This window comes from Leptinotarsa decemlineata, unplaced genomic scaffold, assembly GCF_025532065.1.
Source record: "Leptinotarsa decemlineata unplaced genomic scaffold, Ldec_3_MD MMD2_tig00026307_RagTag_RagTag, whole genome shotgun sequence".
Taxonomy (NCBI): domain Eukaryota; kingdom Metazoa; phylum Arthropoda; class Insecta; order Coleoptera; family Chrysomelidae; genus Leptinotarsa; species Leptinotarsa decemlineata.
In genome coordinates this window covers 9357780-9375301 of record NW_027412681.1, presented here as the reverse complement: position 1 = coordinate 9375301, position 17522 = coordinate 9357780, and the positions used below count along the sequence as shown (strand labels likewise).

Below are 17522 nucleotides of genomic sequence, written 5' to 3'. Positions count from 1 at the left end.
TAACAACAACAGCGTCCGAAAATTAATTCAAGTTCTTTGAAGTCTAACATACCATCATTTTGAACTATTTTGCAAATTCTATTGAAGAAAAGTGTCCATCACATTTTTCAAAATATTGGTTTCCGTGGAATTTGGATAACATTTTTTCATAAAAAGTCAGTTTTGCATTCAAAATTTTGGTAGATTCTCCTTTGAATTTGTGCAACTTCTTCATTATCGTTGATTAGATACGTAATTGTCAGTAATATTCAAAATTCAACATTGTTGATTACCCAGGAAGGATACGTAATTATTTTTTTTCAATTTACTTAGAAAGATGCAATGAAATATTCAACGAAATACGATGAGGTGAAATCGATAGCGATTTGAAGCATGATTCGTAAAATCTGTGGGAGTACAGGTAGCATAATAATATATAAGGACTAAGGAGGTCTAAAATTTTAACGTGTGATTCCTAAAACGGATTGGACGATAGCAAGTGAGAATTGATCATTCAGCCTACGGCTTGAACCACCGACTCACACATCGGTCGAATGAGTGAATGTACAAAGCACCCAACACGAGTCTGAACTTTTTGGGGTCCTCAAAACGGAACTAATTAGACTGTACAGGTTGAAATTTCAGCACATTTTCAACTGATTTTTTCTTCAACTACCATGAAATTGAAAGCAACTTCTGGAATTCCACATAGCGCTGTTTCAAAGATCTTAAATTTGCAATGGTTTCATAAGATTTACTGTATGAAAGATCGTAGTGCAGATAGTTCGAATTGACTTAGAGATTTTTGTGGGAAGATGAGTAGAATAATTTCGAAAAATCTCAAAATCAAAAAATCTCTGTCCTACAAAGTGCACATTTTCACTTCGTGGTTACGTCAACGAACATTCACAGTGTTCTGAAAAGTTGATAGGTGATGGGTCAACTTCCTTCAAGACTCTATTCACCTTGTTGAAATTAACGATCAATTGATGGAGAATGAGGTATTATACCAACAGGTTGGAGCTCCGACATTCATTCCATTGAATGACCTCCGAACCCACCAGACCTGACACCACTGTACTTCTTTTCAATATTAAATTCAACCTGTTCCTTTGAATGATTCAATATACCTAAAAGAGGTAGCATGTAGTGAAATGACGTCTAAAACATTGAATAAAATGTTGAACACAGATTTTGTTTCATGGCAGTGAATGGATAGCAATTTGGGAATTCAATCAAATTGAATTTGTTTTTCCATTCTGTCCACCAACTTCTTTTTTCATTAACTTTTTCGAATGGACCACCGTGTATGTTCACTGATTCATATAAAGTAACTTCCAGTTTCATTTGCATTTATTTATGTTAGTCTGTTATGTCTTCATATAAATAAATATTGATATTATCAATATCAGATGCAATTTCGGACAGAAAATCTGGAAATTTTTTATACCTCCATCCTGCAACCTGTAATGTTTGGGTCCCAAATAGACGCAGAAGATGCAAATAGCACTGTCAGAAATTACCTTTATAGTGTCTCGTAAAATGGTAATTTCTCTAGTTAAATGTTCGTTTTCTTGATATAATGCTTCCATCTGCTGCTGCAGCTCTATGCTCGGTCCCCTCATCCGCATTCGTAATTCTTCTTCTAATTGACGGACTAACATCGCTTGTTTCTGGAAATAAATATAGGCATTAGAAACAATGGTTAGGTAATTGAACGGTATTGTGAATCTAATGAAATCACAACATTTTATATCAAAGGACAAAAAATCGAAGGACTCATATTTTTGTAACCATGCAACTCAATTGGAGAGACATTAATCTATTTTTTGTCATTTCGTAATCACAGTGAACGCAAAGTTGGCCAATTGAGCCAGGAAAATTCACAAAGCTACAAGGTGTCGGACCAAGTTGAAGTTCAAATGTCAGAAGATTTATGTCTATGTGGAATTCTCTATTATATTTTCATTCATCATTCAAAGATAGAGGTATTTTCTCTGGAAGTTTTTCCACATTATTCTAGCAATTTATTCTTCGAGAATAATGGGAATTGCAAGAGATATCGTTCATTTTGCAACTAGGTTATTGCAGGGTCTTTGGAAATGACTTCTGCAGGAAGACATATTTATCCAAGAAATAGGTGGAACTGACGAAACCACTGTAATTTGTTTCTGAAGTCATCAAAGTGTGTGATGTGATAACATTTGTAGTTGAAGTTTTATCGCAACTTTCCTGATATTTATTTGAGGATATTCACACTCAACATGAACGAACAGGTATACACTGTTGTCGAGAACAGTATTACTAACAGAACATAAACAAATATTTGTTATTGATTATCCAAAGTGATGTTATTTTGAGGACACACTGAAAACAATATGTCAAGGATAAAAACAGACTCATTATTCCAGTTATACATCAATCAACTTACGAATTTTGTTTTTATATCCGTCACATAGAAAAAATTAGTCCTCGAATATTATATGAAGATTTTTCTTATGCATGAAATATATGTTGTATCGTAGCTTATACTCTGAACGATATAAAAATATTTTGAATCTCACGTTTCTCTCCGAAGTGATGAAAATGCATATGTTTTCAACCAATGAAATATCAGTATTACTACTGATGTGTTCAAAACGATGAAACGGGTCTGTTTTACTTCCGTATCATCAAGAACAGAAAATTAAAAAGTACTTGAATATAAAAAATGCATAGTTATCTGAAATATCATTATTTCAACGCCATATTGAAGACACCATTTTGAAAATAGAGAAAAAGGTTAATCATTTTCATTTGTTATGAAATATTTTGACTGACATACGAGAAAGTTTGTTTCGGAATATCACATGTACCTACATTATTTACATGCTGCAAATCATATTACATCGTGAAAACATCATATACAGGGCGTTCCAACAAAAACTTGATCCCCCCTGTAAGTCTGAAACGGTCGTTCCTGCACTGGTAGTTTTTGTAGAATCTAATTGTCGCAGAACAAAAAGTAGATAGTTGGCCACTGTCACTTCTTCACGAATTATCATTCAGTCATCTCTGTCCACTGTGTTCCAACATGGTTTATTCTACTGAAGGAATAATAGAAATTGTTGCAACCTATTATCGAAATAATGAATGTGCTAAAGCTGCTGCAAGAATTTATGATACGAATTATCCAGACCACAAAGTGAGGCATTAATATATTAAACAGTTAATGGATAAGTTTTGAATTACATGTTCTATTCACAACAGAAAACATGAATTATCCCGTCCTGTCAGAAATGACAGGGTTGAAGTTGCAGTTTTAGGGCATGTACAAATGGATGATCGACAATCAATCAGACAAGTAGCTAGAGCGTCTGGTGTATCAGCAATAAGTGTTTTTCGGATTTTGAAAGCCTACAAATTCCATTCCATTTGTGAGGTGTTGAGATGGTAATTGACCAATAACCCAAACCTATTATACAATACATGTTAATAAATTGGTGGATGGTGAATTGAAACTTTCTATATCTTTTACCACTTTTATTTGTAACTAACGTTACTGCAGTTTCGTCCTATAAGGACATTTTCAAACTTATATATTAAGTTTGTATAAGTTTGAAAATGTTCTAATAGGACGAAACTGCAATAACCTTAGTTACAAACAAATGTTTTTCAGGCAAATGTTCTTTCATGATGAACGGTGAAGTGAATAGGCATAATTGTCGTTACAGGAGCGATGTGAATCCTCATTTGGTGATGGAAACACATTCACAAACTCCACAAAAATTGAATGTCTGGGCCGGCATTCTTGGTAATCATATCTTTAGATCATTCTTAATTGAAGGTAATCTCAATGGAGACACATACTTAAATCTATTACACAACTGTCTAGATACTATGATTACACAAATTTGAGAAAATGATGACAATTTAGTTGATAATGAAATAATATTCCACAGTATGGTGCACTACCACATTTTGATGTTTGGGTGAGATAGTTTTTCAAATGTGTTGGATCGTCAGAAGGGGTCCAGTAGAGTGGCCAGCTAGATCACCTGATCTCACACCGATGGACTTACTTCTGTGGGGACTCTACTACGACTGAGAATTGTTCGGGAATGCCGATTGCTGACTCCGGACATCTTGAATAATGTACGGAACGCTTTCGAGAGTAGACTGTATTTTTGTATGGAACTAGGTGGAGGTCATTTTGAACAATTCATCCGTCGATTTTGTTTCCACTGATATTATTTGTTATTGATTTTCTCATTGAGATGAACGACAGCGAATTTTCTGTGTTTTCCTGAATGAAACGTTCCATATTTAATTTCTCAATAACGAATGAACCAATTTCGAAAAAAAAATACAGAGGTAATGTTACAACCCATTTTCCCAGTAGTCTTATTGTAAATAATTTCCTAATAATTAGCAACTTATGTCCGGACGTTGATAACTGAAGTTAATGAAATATCCTTACCATTCAATAATTTACCTTTCAAAAATATAATCATAAGTTTTCTGGTATATTATTCATTGGTCTTCGTGCGAACTATTGAATACAATCTATGTGAGATCAACAAAGACAGAGAAACGGTCAATTGTCTTCTCTCGTCTCCTCGAATCCTTCCAACAAATATTGAGTTTTATAGGTTTGTTGATCACCCGTCCCACCAATTTTGGAATTCTTGGTGCACGGTGAAAATAGGACATTCAGTCAGTAAGTTAGTGTACTGGAGATCAGCGACTTGGTATTGTTACATAGGAATTAGTTTGATGCTCCAATCGATACCAATCCTGAAATTTCCTGCTTTTATGGATTTGTGCACTGAACTTCACTGGAGGAAATTTTGTGTCTTATCATTTTCTTTTGGAAACCTACTATTGAGTAAATGAACCCGCTAATATTGAGGTAAGGCAAAAACAAGCAATGAAAATAACTAATCTTTCGTCTCCTTTGATGTGTTGTATGCTACGATTCGAATGGTATAATTTTTAGGCTTCCAGTTTTGGGTTTTCCATTTTCTTGAACGCACCACAGATCACTATCGATTTATTGCTTGACGATAGATTGTCTGGGTAGAACAGGAAAAATCTTCAAAGTCCTGCTGAGCTAAGATCCGAAGTACTATCGTAGGATCGGTATTCGTGAAGACTATTTGGTCTATTTTCTTTATACAATATTACAAGAAGGATAAGTCCAGTGAGCGAGTATTTCTCCATTGTTCATCTTTAATTTCTACCGCTGGGATTGCTGCTACGATACTGCAAAAACCAAGAAATACCAGTGCAGGTTATTCCTTGACTATAAAAATTTTATTATCACATGAATATATGAGACCATATTTTCTTATGTCATAATAATAAGTTTCATTTTGTGAGCCAATCATAGCTATATTTGGAGATTCATATATGAATGATATGTTGTGAGATTAATGCAAATATCCACCAGAGTTATCAACTTGTATTGGTTAAATAATATCTAGTAAATCAATTATTTTTATTGGACATTAAGTGTTGATTGTTTATGATCGGTTGTTATTTATAATTATCGATTATATTTCTTTCCCGTTCAAGTAAGTTTCTTGGCGACACAAAACCGTATTTAACGGGTGGCGCCCATTTATTTTATATAACATTTCTTTTTTTCAGATTTCCCACGTCCACACCACTGAGTGAGCAGGCTGGTTTTGGTCAAGAAATAATAATTCAGCATAATGTCAGATATTTATAGAATAATTTTCATCTCATTGTAGATGAAGATTCATATTGAAATAATAGTAACCTAGCATTCGAACTGCCCCCGTAACAGTGATATAGGGATAAAGAACTTCCAAATTATGTATCACTCGACTCCCCATGCCATTGAAAAAAATTGAGGGGGGGTAGTTGCTGATCGCAGGGTGGTGAAGTTTCGGGTATGGCGAATTGGTCTTTATTAAACCCACAGTATCCATATTGTATTTTCATTTGACATGGATATTGAATGTTCATCTACCGACAAGAAATCAAAACATTATTTACGAGTACTACGCCTTCGAAGTAGCAAACTTTTGAATCAATAAATGTTCTGTTGCAAACAAAGTTTTCATTTATTGAAGGATCGATTATGTTTTTTGTGTGACTCGAATAAACTGATCGATATTGACCATAAAAAACCCAGGTATGACACGAATGCGAGTAGGTCAGTGTAGTCGACCGACGATGAAAATCCCCTATTATTCGGTACTATTGAAAATCGGCGAGACCACATGAAAAGCGTGCTTAGGATTTTCAGGAATGCGTTATTAAGCCTTGCTTCCGATGCATCGGATTGAGATTCCACCTGTTCATAGTATATGGAATATAATGCTTTGAGGGTTTCGGGAAACTGAATATCCATTATTCAATATTGGACAGTCGAAATTTCAATTTCTTGTGCAACCAACGAAAACGTGTTTGGAAATCTTTCCAACATTATTGAATGAAGGAATTTCTATTTTGTTTTTTTTAGGTACTCAAACTGTCATTTGAATCACCATATGCAGAGACTCGAACTTTCAGAAGACAGTGTGTGTCGCCTCTGTTTGGAAAATGATGAAACGGCAGAGAACATACTTTGTGCCTGCCCCGCTACGGACCGAATCAGGTTGGTAGAGATTGACAGAGCCGTACGCTTACCATCTGAGCTGAAACTGATGAGACTACCAAAAAATGAACTCGACTACATTCATCAGCATCGTTTGTAGTTAAAATTTTGTTCTTGATTCACTACAAATGCACTTGAAAAATACTCGATTTCATTTAATTCATTTTTGATGTGTTTAATGGTACCTACAAATATCTAATTTCAGCTACAATCAACTTCATCGTTTGAAGTTTGAGGACAATTGTTATTTTTTGATTTGAAGTCTTGTTATCGTAGCTTTTTTGCTATACTTCAGAAGAATATAACATAAATTGATATTGTGTTGTTACTACAATAAACTACAATCAATTTAGAACCTATTTCAAAACTTTCAGCGCATTATTAATTGTATTTCGTAGTTTGAATAATATCAATAGTGCTTTTTCAGTAACTGATGAGGCTACCAAAAAATTAAGTCTACTACATTCATCAGCATCGTTTGTAGTTGAAATTTTGTTCTTGATTCACTACAAATGTACTTGAAAAATACTCGATTTCATTTCATTCATTTTTGATGTGTTCAATGGTAACTACAAACATCTAATTTCAGCTACAATCAACTTCATCGTTTGAAGTTTGACGACAATTGTTATTTTATAATTTGATATTATGTTGTTACTACAATAAACTACAATCAATTTGGATATTTTAAAATTTTTCAGCGCATTATTATTTGTATTTCGCAGTTTGAATAATATCAATAGTGGTTTCTCAGTAACTGATGAGACTACCAAAAATGAACTCTACTACATTCATCAGCATCGTTTGTAGTTGAAATTTTGTTCCTGATTCACTACAAATGTACTTGAAAAATACTCGATTTCATTTCATTCATTTTTGATGTGTTCAATGGTAACTACAAACATCTAATTTCAGCTACAATCAACTTCATCGTTTGAAGTTTGACGACAATTGTTATTTTATAATTTGATATTATGTTGTTACTACAATAAACTACAATCAATTTGGATATTTTAAAATTTTTCAGCGCATTATTATTTGTATTTCGCAGTTTGAATAATATCAATAGTGGTTTCTCAGTAACTGATGAGACTACCAAAAATGAACTCTACTACATTCATCAGCATCGTTTGTAGTTGAAATTTTGTTCTTGATTCACTACAAATGCACTTGAAAAATACCCGATTTTATTTCATTCATTTTTGATGTGTTTAATGGTAACTACAAACATCTAATTTCAGCTGCAATCAACAACATCGTTTGTAGTTTGAGGACAATTGTTATTTTATGATTTGTTGTCTTGTTATAGTAGCTTTTTTGCCATAGTTCAAAAGAATATAAAATATAGTAATATTTTGTTGTTACTACAATAAACTACAATCCATTTAGAGCCTATTTCAGAACTTTTTAGCACATTATTACTTGTCCTTGGTAGTTAGAATAATGTCAATAGTTCTTTCTCAGTAACCGACAAGACTACAAAAAAATGAACATTACTACATTTATTAGTATCGTTTGTAGATAAAGTAGGCTGAAAAAAGTAGATTTTTTTCAAAGCGGGTTCCAGCGTGACGGAGCTCAAAGTAAGCCATTCTAGCTGTAGTGTACCCTAGTTCATTTGTTATCACTCTAATAGCGTAACATCCACCAGATACTTTTTTACTCAGATGGAATACATGTTCTTTTAAATTTAATTTATTGTTTATGTGAATGCCTAGGACTTCAGTATGCTGTTTGTTTTCGATGTAGTGGTTATCCAAATCTGAGTCGTCTAGTATACATTTGAAAGTAACTAATTTTGTTTTGTTTAGGTTGTTAGGTTGAAGCACAAGGGGTTCACGTTACACCAGGCTTGAATTTGTTGAATATCTATTTTTATCAAATTTGATAGCTGATTGATTTCTTTATTACTCCATATAATAGTGGTATCGTCGGCAAATACAGTAAATTGTCCTGCGATGTTAATGGTTATTAGGTCATTTAAGTATATTAAAAACAACATTGGTCCTAAAACAGATCCCTGAGGTACTTCATGCTTTATGTCACCGAGATCAGACTGTCCACTTGATGTTTTCACCACCTGTCGACATCCTGTTAAATGTTAACCAAACCAGTTCAAATCTATTCCTCTTATCCTATAATGACCAAACGGACAAATCCATCAATACATTAATACAAAAAATATAGAAGAGCACTGGAACATCTAAAGGGGATTCGAAAACTGAAAAAGACTATACGCTTGAAAGTTGAAAGTTAATAACGATCATCAGTTGTATGTATTGATATCTTTTAATTATTGCTCTATAGTTTGATATGTTCTTTCTCCATAATAAGAACGACATAAAATTCTGGAATGACAAATCAAGATACGAGCAAATAATGTAGTCGCAAAAATAAACTGTCAGGCACTCGAACGTCTACAAGGGATTTGGAAACTGGAAAAGGTTATACGCTCAACAGGGTCGTTAGAAGCAAATGACGATCGATATCAGAAAGGACGGAACGACATGACACGATAACAACTGGGTCAACAGCGAAAAATTTCCAACCGAGCTCGCTATGAAAGTTTCGGCTTCGATATGATGGGAAATTTTTCAATTAGGATTTTCGGTCCTGGCTTTTCCAGCTATTATATGAATCTTCTGATGATACCGATTACTCAGATGAAATGTTTCCAGATAACTTTGGAGATGTATAAGGGTTCTGCAGTGGTGTACCCAGTGGTGGGTAGTGAAACTGTGTGATACTTTGGAGAAATGGAAGGAAGGAGATAAAAACTGATAGAAGTGAAAATTTTTAATGAAAAGATGAAATGTTTCGTGATCAGAACTGGTGAATGAACGTTGAGTGATAATATTTTGCTTAGTAGAACGAACGTCTGTTGTGGAAAAAGTTTTTTCAATAGATTGATTTCACGTCAGAGGTTGCATTTCTACGTATCAAGAAAAGAACTGGTATATGAATAGGTGGAAGGTGAAAGCAATGGTTATAGTTCAGTTGCAGTACCGTTGAAGTCATACCAGGCTTTATGCACATCAAAATGTTAGGTGTAGAAACTTTCAAAGATAATTTTTCCTTGTATACGTTTATTTTTCTTGCTGAAAAATAAATGAAGATAAATCAGTAGAAAATCTGCTGAAATATAATGAAGGTTCACCCCGAGAACTCACTACTTAATATCATTTACTGAATGATCGATGAATTTTATTCACAATTGAAAAGAATTGTTTGAAACATCAGATTATTTCTTTTCAAATGGCTAATGTTTAAAAAAAGAAGGTAATGCTTTTCAGTTCTCAAAACTGAAAAATTCACTTGTGAAAAGGAATTCAGATAATTCCTTGAAAAAACGTTGAAGGAATGAAATGGCCAAATGCAACATTCGCTAATCAGCATGAATAATCGTACAGAGAGTCTTCCGAGAATTCAATAGTACCTTGATTCCGCAAAGCTATTTGAAACACATGTTACCTGCTAACAAAATAAATGAGGATTCTTTGAGTTTTCTCATATTTTCCCGTTCTTTGTTTATAAAGGTGAATCTTAATATCCTTTTATGTGAGATGAAACAAACATCGTGAATAAATGAACAGAAGGCATACACAGTAAAAAGTATTTCTTTAAAAGAAGATCATAGGTTGCTTTGAAATTTTTATCTCTATTGGAAAAACTATTACTTTATGCCAACATCGCCGTGTTCCACCAGAAAATCACAATTTTTTCAACAAAGAAATCAAATTTCTTGGCCTTTCAACGACATCATTCGTTTGATTATATCATTGCGAAGATGAACTATATTGAATGGAGAAAATATAATATCATGTCTAAATCCACCACCTATTTGAAGGGAAAAATAAACTGTTTCAAATGGAGAGCGATATCAACTTGATCTGAACACATAGTGTTTGTTTGAATTCAATAGTGTATCCCTTCAAATAACTCAATTCGTTTGTAACCCGAGTTTCATGAATCTACATACAAAACTATATTATGATCGACTGAAAATAACAGGAATTTTGTATAGAATGAACAGGGTTTCTTTCAAACAAGTATTTCATTCATTTCAGTTTGAAAAAACCTGTGATGCTCTGGTTTTTCTATGACTCTCTTAAGTGAGAGGGGAGCGGGGAATTCCGTTGTAAGCATCGCGTACGCGCCAGTATGTGTTAGAAAGTGATGTTGGTGTGTTGCGAAAGAATAGCACCTAAAGGCTGACTTTCGACCAAAAGAGGTCAGATGTCAATCTTGCTGAAGTGCCCATCAGTGAGTTGAGGACCGCTCGCAGAGCGGGGGTGGATGGAGTGGGGTAGTAGTTCCTCCTCGCTGAATAGCTGGGGGGCAAGCTCATACTTCAGGGCACTCAACCCGGGAGGGGGCATGGGGGGCGATTTTTTGGAGGAAGTGTTTTATGTGTCTGTAGCAGTGCAATTTCTTCCCGATTATTTTGTATCTACCATAATGGAACAGATTTTACAAGACTGGGGTCTTGCACAGTTGAAAGATATTTTTATTAGTAAGTATTATAATTGGATAAAACTCCGCTTGTACGCTCCACGTTGTATACGTAGTACCGAAGAGAAAGTGGTAAACTCTGACGACAACTCTTCATTTTGCCTTGATTTTGCGAAAGTTATACCAATGCTTCGTGATTATTCACACATGCATTATTACATTTGCCGAGTTCTGCAAGTGTATATTAATTTAACCTGAAAAATCCTCCACGTTGATTAAAATTTGCCAATCTCTTGTTTTGAACATACATTTCATCTTGTTTCAAATAAGAGCATTTTCTCTAAATAAAATTTGATTTTCTCTTAGACCGAATTCATTTTTTATTGGAAGATAGAGGCATTTATAGTTTTGACAATAAATTATAATACAAAAAATACCAAAATAGGCACCAGTAGGTATAAAAAGCTTCTATATGTGACAGTCACTTTCTGATTTCAACATGTAAATATTTGTTGAATTCCGAAACGTCTTTGCTTTCTGTAATCAGTTCAGAAATGTTTTATGTTATTCATTGGGAACAAATTGAGTATACCCTACTCAGCTTGAAATTATTTGATAGATTTCCTTTAGTTATGTAAGAAATAGGTAGAAATATTACCAAACTCACTAGAGATGAAATATGAATTTCCAAAAACGTGAAAACAGTGAATGCTGTTATTTAAATAGCGAATCATATTCCTTTAAGTTTGTTTGTATGATCATGAGTTACATTTCTTCAATGAAACATTTCATATTTTTCATTGATTCTCTAATAATACTCACACGACACTTTGAATACCTATAATGGTTCCAAAAATATTATTTTGAAAGGAATAGACTTCTGTCCACTTCAAAGGGATTTGAGGTACGTCTTTTGAATTGATTTTTTATTTCTGATCAAATAATGTTTAAGAACCTTTCAACTTGCTAGGAATCGTATGTTGAATAATAAGACCTCAGACAAGTTCAAAACTTTGAAGGTTGTCATTCGCATGCGAACAACAATTGGGTTCGTTAACGGAATAAACCCACTTAAATAGTGTTTTATTGAAATTTTTTTTTTATTAAGTGGCTACTGTTTTCATATTTTTACCTTTCTATATATTTTTAAATACTTCATTTGTGTAAAATCAGTAATAAATTAATTCATTTTCTTGTCTTAGTTGTAATGCTGTTTATAGGCTTCGATTTCATTTTATTTGTTAATTTGCAATTTGTCAAAATATGTCCCTTTTTTATATGTTTTCTTATTGAATATCCATTTATATAATTTGTATAGCTGTATGATCTATGAAAAGTGTGCGGTTGGAATGTGATATTTAAGCAAAGATCAGCAAAGAGAATTTAGTTATCTATTACGTTTTGTTTTTTATCACATGCTTTTTCAGGATAATATTTACGATTTGCAATTGCTCCAAATAAACCAATCATAATATGTAATGTATTATTTGGTTCCTTTCCTTACCATAGATATATTACAGATGGATTCAAACTAACTAAATACATCCAAATGAGAGGGACAGTTTATAAACAGAATCATAAGTTCATCTTTGATGAAGTGAATGAGTTTATTTCATTTATACAAATAGAAGCGTCTTAATGAAAAATGCTTCTCTTCAAAGAAAAAAAATTAATTTCTCATACGGAGACATTTATATAATGTTCCAAGTAAACATATCATTCTTTCAAAACCCAAAACAGTTTTGCTTCGAGATTAATTTTGCTCAGACTATAGAATGCATACTTACTTCTCTTGAGATAATGTTTATTTCTATTGAAATGTATGCACAATCTTGGTTTAATATTTTCATTTTACTTAAAAGAAGCGTTTATTCAAATTCAACTTGAGAGAATATGTTACACAGTTTAAAAAAATATTTCTTCATGAATATATGAGAGCAAGATTTCTTTAGATCGAGATAATGTTCTTCACTTCGAGATTTTTATTTTTACTGTGTATGAAGGCATCGAAGATAGCGGAGCATATTTAAAATTTAATTGGTAACTATGCAATATAATGGAGTGAAACAAAAATTGTCATCAAAGAGCCTCACAGTGGAAAAACTCGAAAAATCCGCATATAATAATATCCTTTCCATTGCTCAGGCGAGAGGTTGATAACGAAAATATGAGCCTAAAATGATTTTTTCAAAACATCCTGTATGTGTATTCATGTAGACTATCAAATGTGGATCTGGACATTCAATTGTTGTGACCTCTGTCAAAATGAACCTGTTTTCATCTCAGTTGCTTCTCACAAGTGAATATTTTGGTTTTTGAGAGAAGAAAGAGATTAGTTTTCTTTATCGGACCCTAGTCTGAGTATTTGGTAGACTTTTCAACATGTCTTATGAGAAAGGGGTTTTTCCTTCTTATTGGAAGATTGCTCGCGTTCAGCCCATTCCCAAAAAAAGCAAGAAAATCGTCATAAATCAAGGAGAAAGTCGTAGAGCATCATATCCCCAAATATTTGGAAGGCTACAACATCTTGAGCGATCATCGATATGGTTTTCGGAGACAAAGATCAACAGGCGACCTATGGTATGTCACCCATATTTGGAACAACGCAATCGAGAAACATGGAGAATCAAGAGCTGTTGCGCTTGATATTTCTAAGGCCTTTGCCTGTGTGTCGCATGAGGGTTTGCTGGCCAAACTTCAATGTGATGGCTTGTCCAATCATTTTTGTGTATGGCTCTTCAGCTTCCTGGAAGAACGTTCCCTGCAAGTGGCCGTCGATGGATTTCTCTCGAAAACTTTCACCATTAACGCTGTTGATCCCCAGGGATCCATATTGTCTCCAACACTCTTTCTTGGATTCCAGGACATCGGTTACAGAGGCACATTTTCACCGGCAACAGAAGGTTGCATATCTTAATGAGGATCTAGAAGTGCTTTCGAATTGGGATGAAACTAACCAGGTTCAATTCAATGGATATAATAATCTCAGGTCGGACAATTCCGCTTTCTGCTTCGATAAGTTTGTTGGAGGTTAAAATGGACACCAATATGTCTTGGCACAATCATGTCGCTGAAATTGCAAAGGCTTCTTCTCAAAAGCTTGGAACACTGTTCCGAACTAGATAACTGTACACATCTCAGCAACTTTTGATGCTTCATGAAGCTGAGATCAGACCTTCTTTGGAGTATTGCTCTTATGTATGGAGCTCTGTCCCCAAACATACCCTGAAGTTGCTGAATTCCATCCAGAAAAGAACCATCCGCCTGATTGGAGACGCGAACATCACGTGCAGCCTTCATAGCCTGGAACATCGAAGAATGGTTGGAGATTTGTCTCTCTTCTACAGATACTTTCACGGAAAGTGTTCAAGTGACTTGGCACATTTGATCCCACCAAGAGGGGTACATATCAGAAATACGCGACAGTGTTTCTGTTCATCGTTTCGAGGTGCAACTCAGTACACCTCGAACTTCACTGTTCAAGAACTCTTCCATCTAGATAACTGCATTGATGTGGAATAAACTTCCTGATAACGTTTTTCAAAATGGATATAGTCTCCAACGGATTTTTCTGCAGTGCTTGTGTTTGTCCTCAAAATTATCAATGATTCGTTTCATTTTATAATTTGTGAATATACGATAAGTAACTGAAGCTCAGTAGTTTATATTACGCAGTAATGTGAAGTTTTGCCCTTCATTGAAGCAAAAATCAGTGACTCCTCCAAACAATATGTTTTTGTAGCCTAACTTCACTATTGAATTCTATCAGAAATTTTAGAATAATAATTATTCATCGAATCCAAAAAGCGTTTACTCGACTTTTATTTGTAACTGTCAACATCGCGATCAGTTTATTCTGTAAGCGTGGATTATTTCCAAAGAACGGGAGAAAAATTAATGAATTGTTAACTTTTTTGTAAAAATATGCAGATCGTTTGCTCAAGTTTTTTCGAGGTACAGCCTATGACTTCCATTATGAGAAGGGTCGTACTTCAGTGAGTAATGAAAATATTGTGCAGAGATCCAAGGGGTTGTTTTTATGAAAGTAGCAAAGGTTCATGGTGCAGTAAATTTGTTCACTTTTCACTTGAACTATACATATATCTGAATTTTCATTATACTGAAAAGACACCATGGAAATATTTGAATTATATCAATATATTGGCGGATTGAGGATATGTTTCAACACATCAACATATTTCAAATCCTAAGAAACATATTAATTAATCCTCAGGTGTGAAAGCTAACTGAAGGAATGAATTTCATAAGCAACACCTCACGATTTGATCTCCACAAACTTTATTTGAAAAATATATATTGATATAGTACAGGTAACCCTAATTGAGTCTACCTCCAAAAAATTACCTAAACCTCTACCAAAGGTACCTCTTCAATTATGATCGCATGAAGCATATTACCTCACATCTACATCTACATCTCGGTTTTTAAAAAAACGAGTTCAACAATGGTGATCTATTCAAATCCAGTTGGTCATTCATTGCAATGTTTGAATTTTCAAGTTTATTAATTTCCATTGCTTCCAAATGATTCAGTTTCAAACTTCCATTTTCTTTGTTCAAAATTTCGAACTCCTCGTTGAAGATACGATTCTCTTCTAGAATATGATTTGAATATGTTGAATTTGTTTTCTTATTTACATTGTTCATATGATTGTCCTGAATTCGACTCCTAAATGTTCTGCCAATTTGACCAATATATAACTTAGGACACGCACCACACTTTAATTCAAATACCCCTGATTTCTCGAATTTGGATTTTTTGTCTTCATTATTTTTACCTAATTTTCCCAACGTATTACTTGATATCTCGTTGCCTCAAAAATGAAGCCACCTTTTCTGTTGTTTGTCCAAAATACGTTAAAGCTCTATAATTTTGATTATCTAACTTATCAATAGGAAAAACGTCTCGAATTGCTTTTGCGTAGGCTTTTTCGGAAAGTATTTTGTTTATTAATTTGGCTTTAAACCCATTGTGTACTGCAATTTGCTTGATGATATTAAGTTCTTTATTGAAAGTATCTATTGAAAGAGGAACAATGTCTAATCTATGAATCATGCTATTATAAGCTACTACTTTGTGTTGATAAGGATAGAATCGTAATGTACAGTAATATCCGTATAGGACGGTTTGTGATAGATTACGTATACATCGTATACCTTCAAGGGATCGGATATACTATGTCGTACTAACCGGACGACGCACAAAACAGATTAATTTTGTGGTAGTAAAGTTAACATTAGTTCATTAGTCTTTCATCTAGCTGTTCGGATCGCTGATCATTAGGTGAATGAAACATTTTATACGAATCATATATGCTTTATTTTAATAGTTCTTCATTATCCTAACGTTCAAACGTACATGCACTTACATTATGTACTGTAATACAAAGAGATAAAATACAGACGCAATGCACGGAAAAACTGTGTTACTAACGTAGAAAGTCTGTTTTTTGAGTTTGTTTTTGACAAACTTTTGTTCGGTAGTAAGAATTTCGTACGGCATTATGGATTTGCGACATTATTGTTTTCATAACATCATCATCCAAGTTAGTCTGAACAAACACACTGAGCCTTTCCGCAGCTTCAGACACACTCGAAGTTGGAAAAATCTCCTCTGGTTCGTCATCATTACCGTCATTATCTTTGCTATTCGCTTCGTTGGCGATTATATTTTCCACAATGTTTCCATCAAACGGTTCCTCACAAGTGGCGACAGCATCATCGTTACACGCGTATTGTTCAAAGTCCTCGTTTGTTATGGGTAACTGATGCATATCAATAGCCCTCGCCCAAATGCTCAGCGGCACGACGTCTTCTTCGTTGAAATCATCTGTGTTTGAAGTTAGGCTACATTTTACATTATTTGGCACAAAACCAGCGTGTTTGTAACAGTTAAAAATTGTCCCTTGCTTGGGTTGGTTCCAGGCATCTTGAATCATCAGAAAATCATCAAGAACATTGGTCTTTGGATATTCAACACTACTGCTCGCGCAGCCGCCTAGGAAGTGGATCATTTTCAGGGCAAGGTTTTTACGAAAATGTTATTTCAAAGGTCGAATACACCCTTGGTTCATTGATTGCAACACTGATTTCGTGTTTGGAGGCAAAATCACCAGGGTTACGCTTTTCAAGTCTGTAATATGTGGATGTGCTGGACAGTTGTCAACTAACAACAGGCTTTTCTTGTTCTCCTTTGCGAGGGCTGCATTTGATTCGCCGGCTTCGAATCGGTGTAATATTGCACTTTTTTCTTCAATCACAAAACACTTTAACTTCACAGAATTCATTTCGTCGAACTTCATGAAATTACAAGTGACAAAGACTTCATACTGGAACCTCTGGGGTAAAATCAATCTATTAATATATATTAGTAGTACCTATCAGTAGAGGTACCTAAGAAAAGTGAGTGCGCCGAGGTATTGGTGCGCAGATTGTGTAATGTAAACATAACATTGCGCGACGTT

The 17522-nt window shown here is 34.2% G+C and overlaps 1 protein-coding gene across 1 annotated transcript in view; it reads right to left on the bottom strand.

The window, feature by feature from the left end:
- Positions 1-17522, bottom strand: part of brp (ELKS/RAB6-interacting/CAST family member bruchpilot) — a 182703-nt gene that overhangs the window by 77992 nt on the left and 87189 nt on the right. The window contains 1 exon segment of the mRNA XM_074180862.1: positions 1503-1652. Within this exon segment, the coding sequence (XP_074036963.1) occupies positions 1503-1652 (150 nt within the window).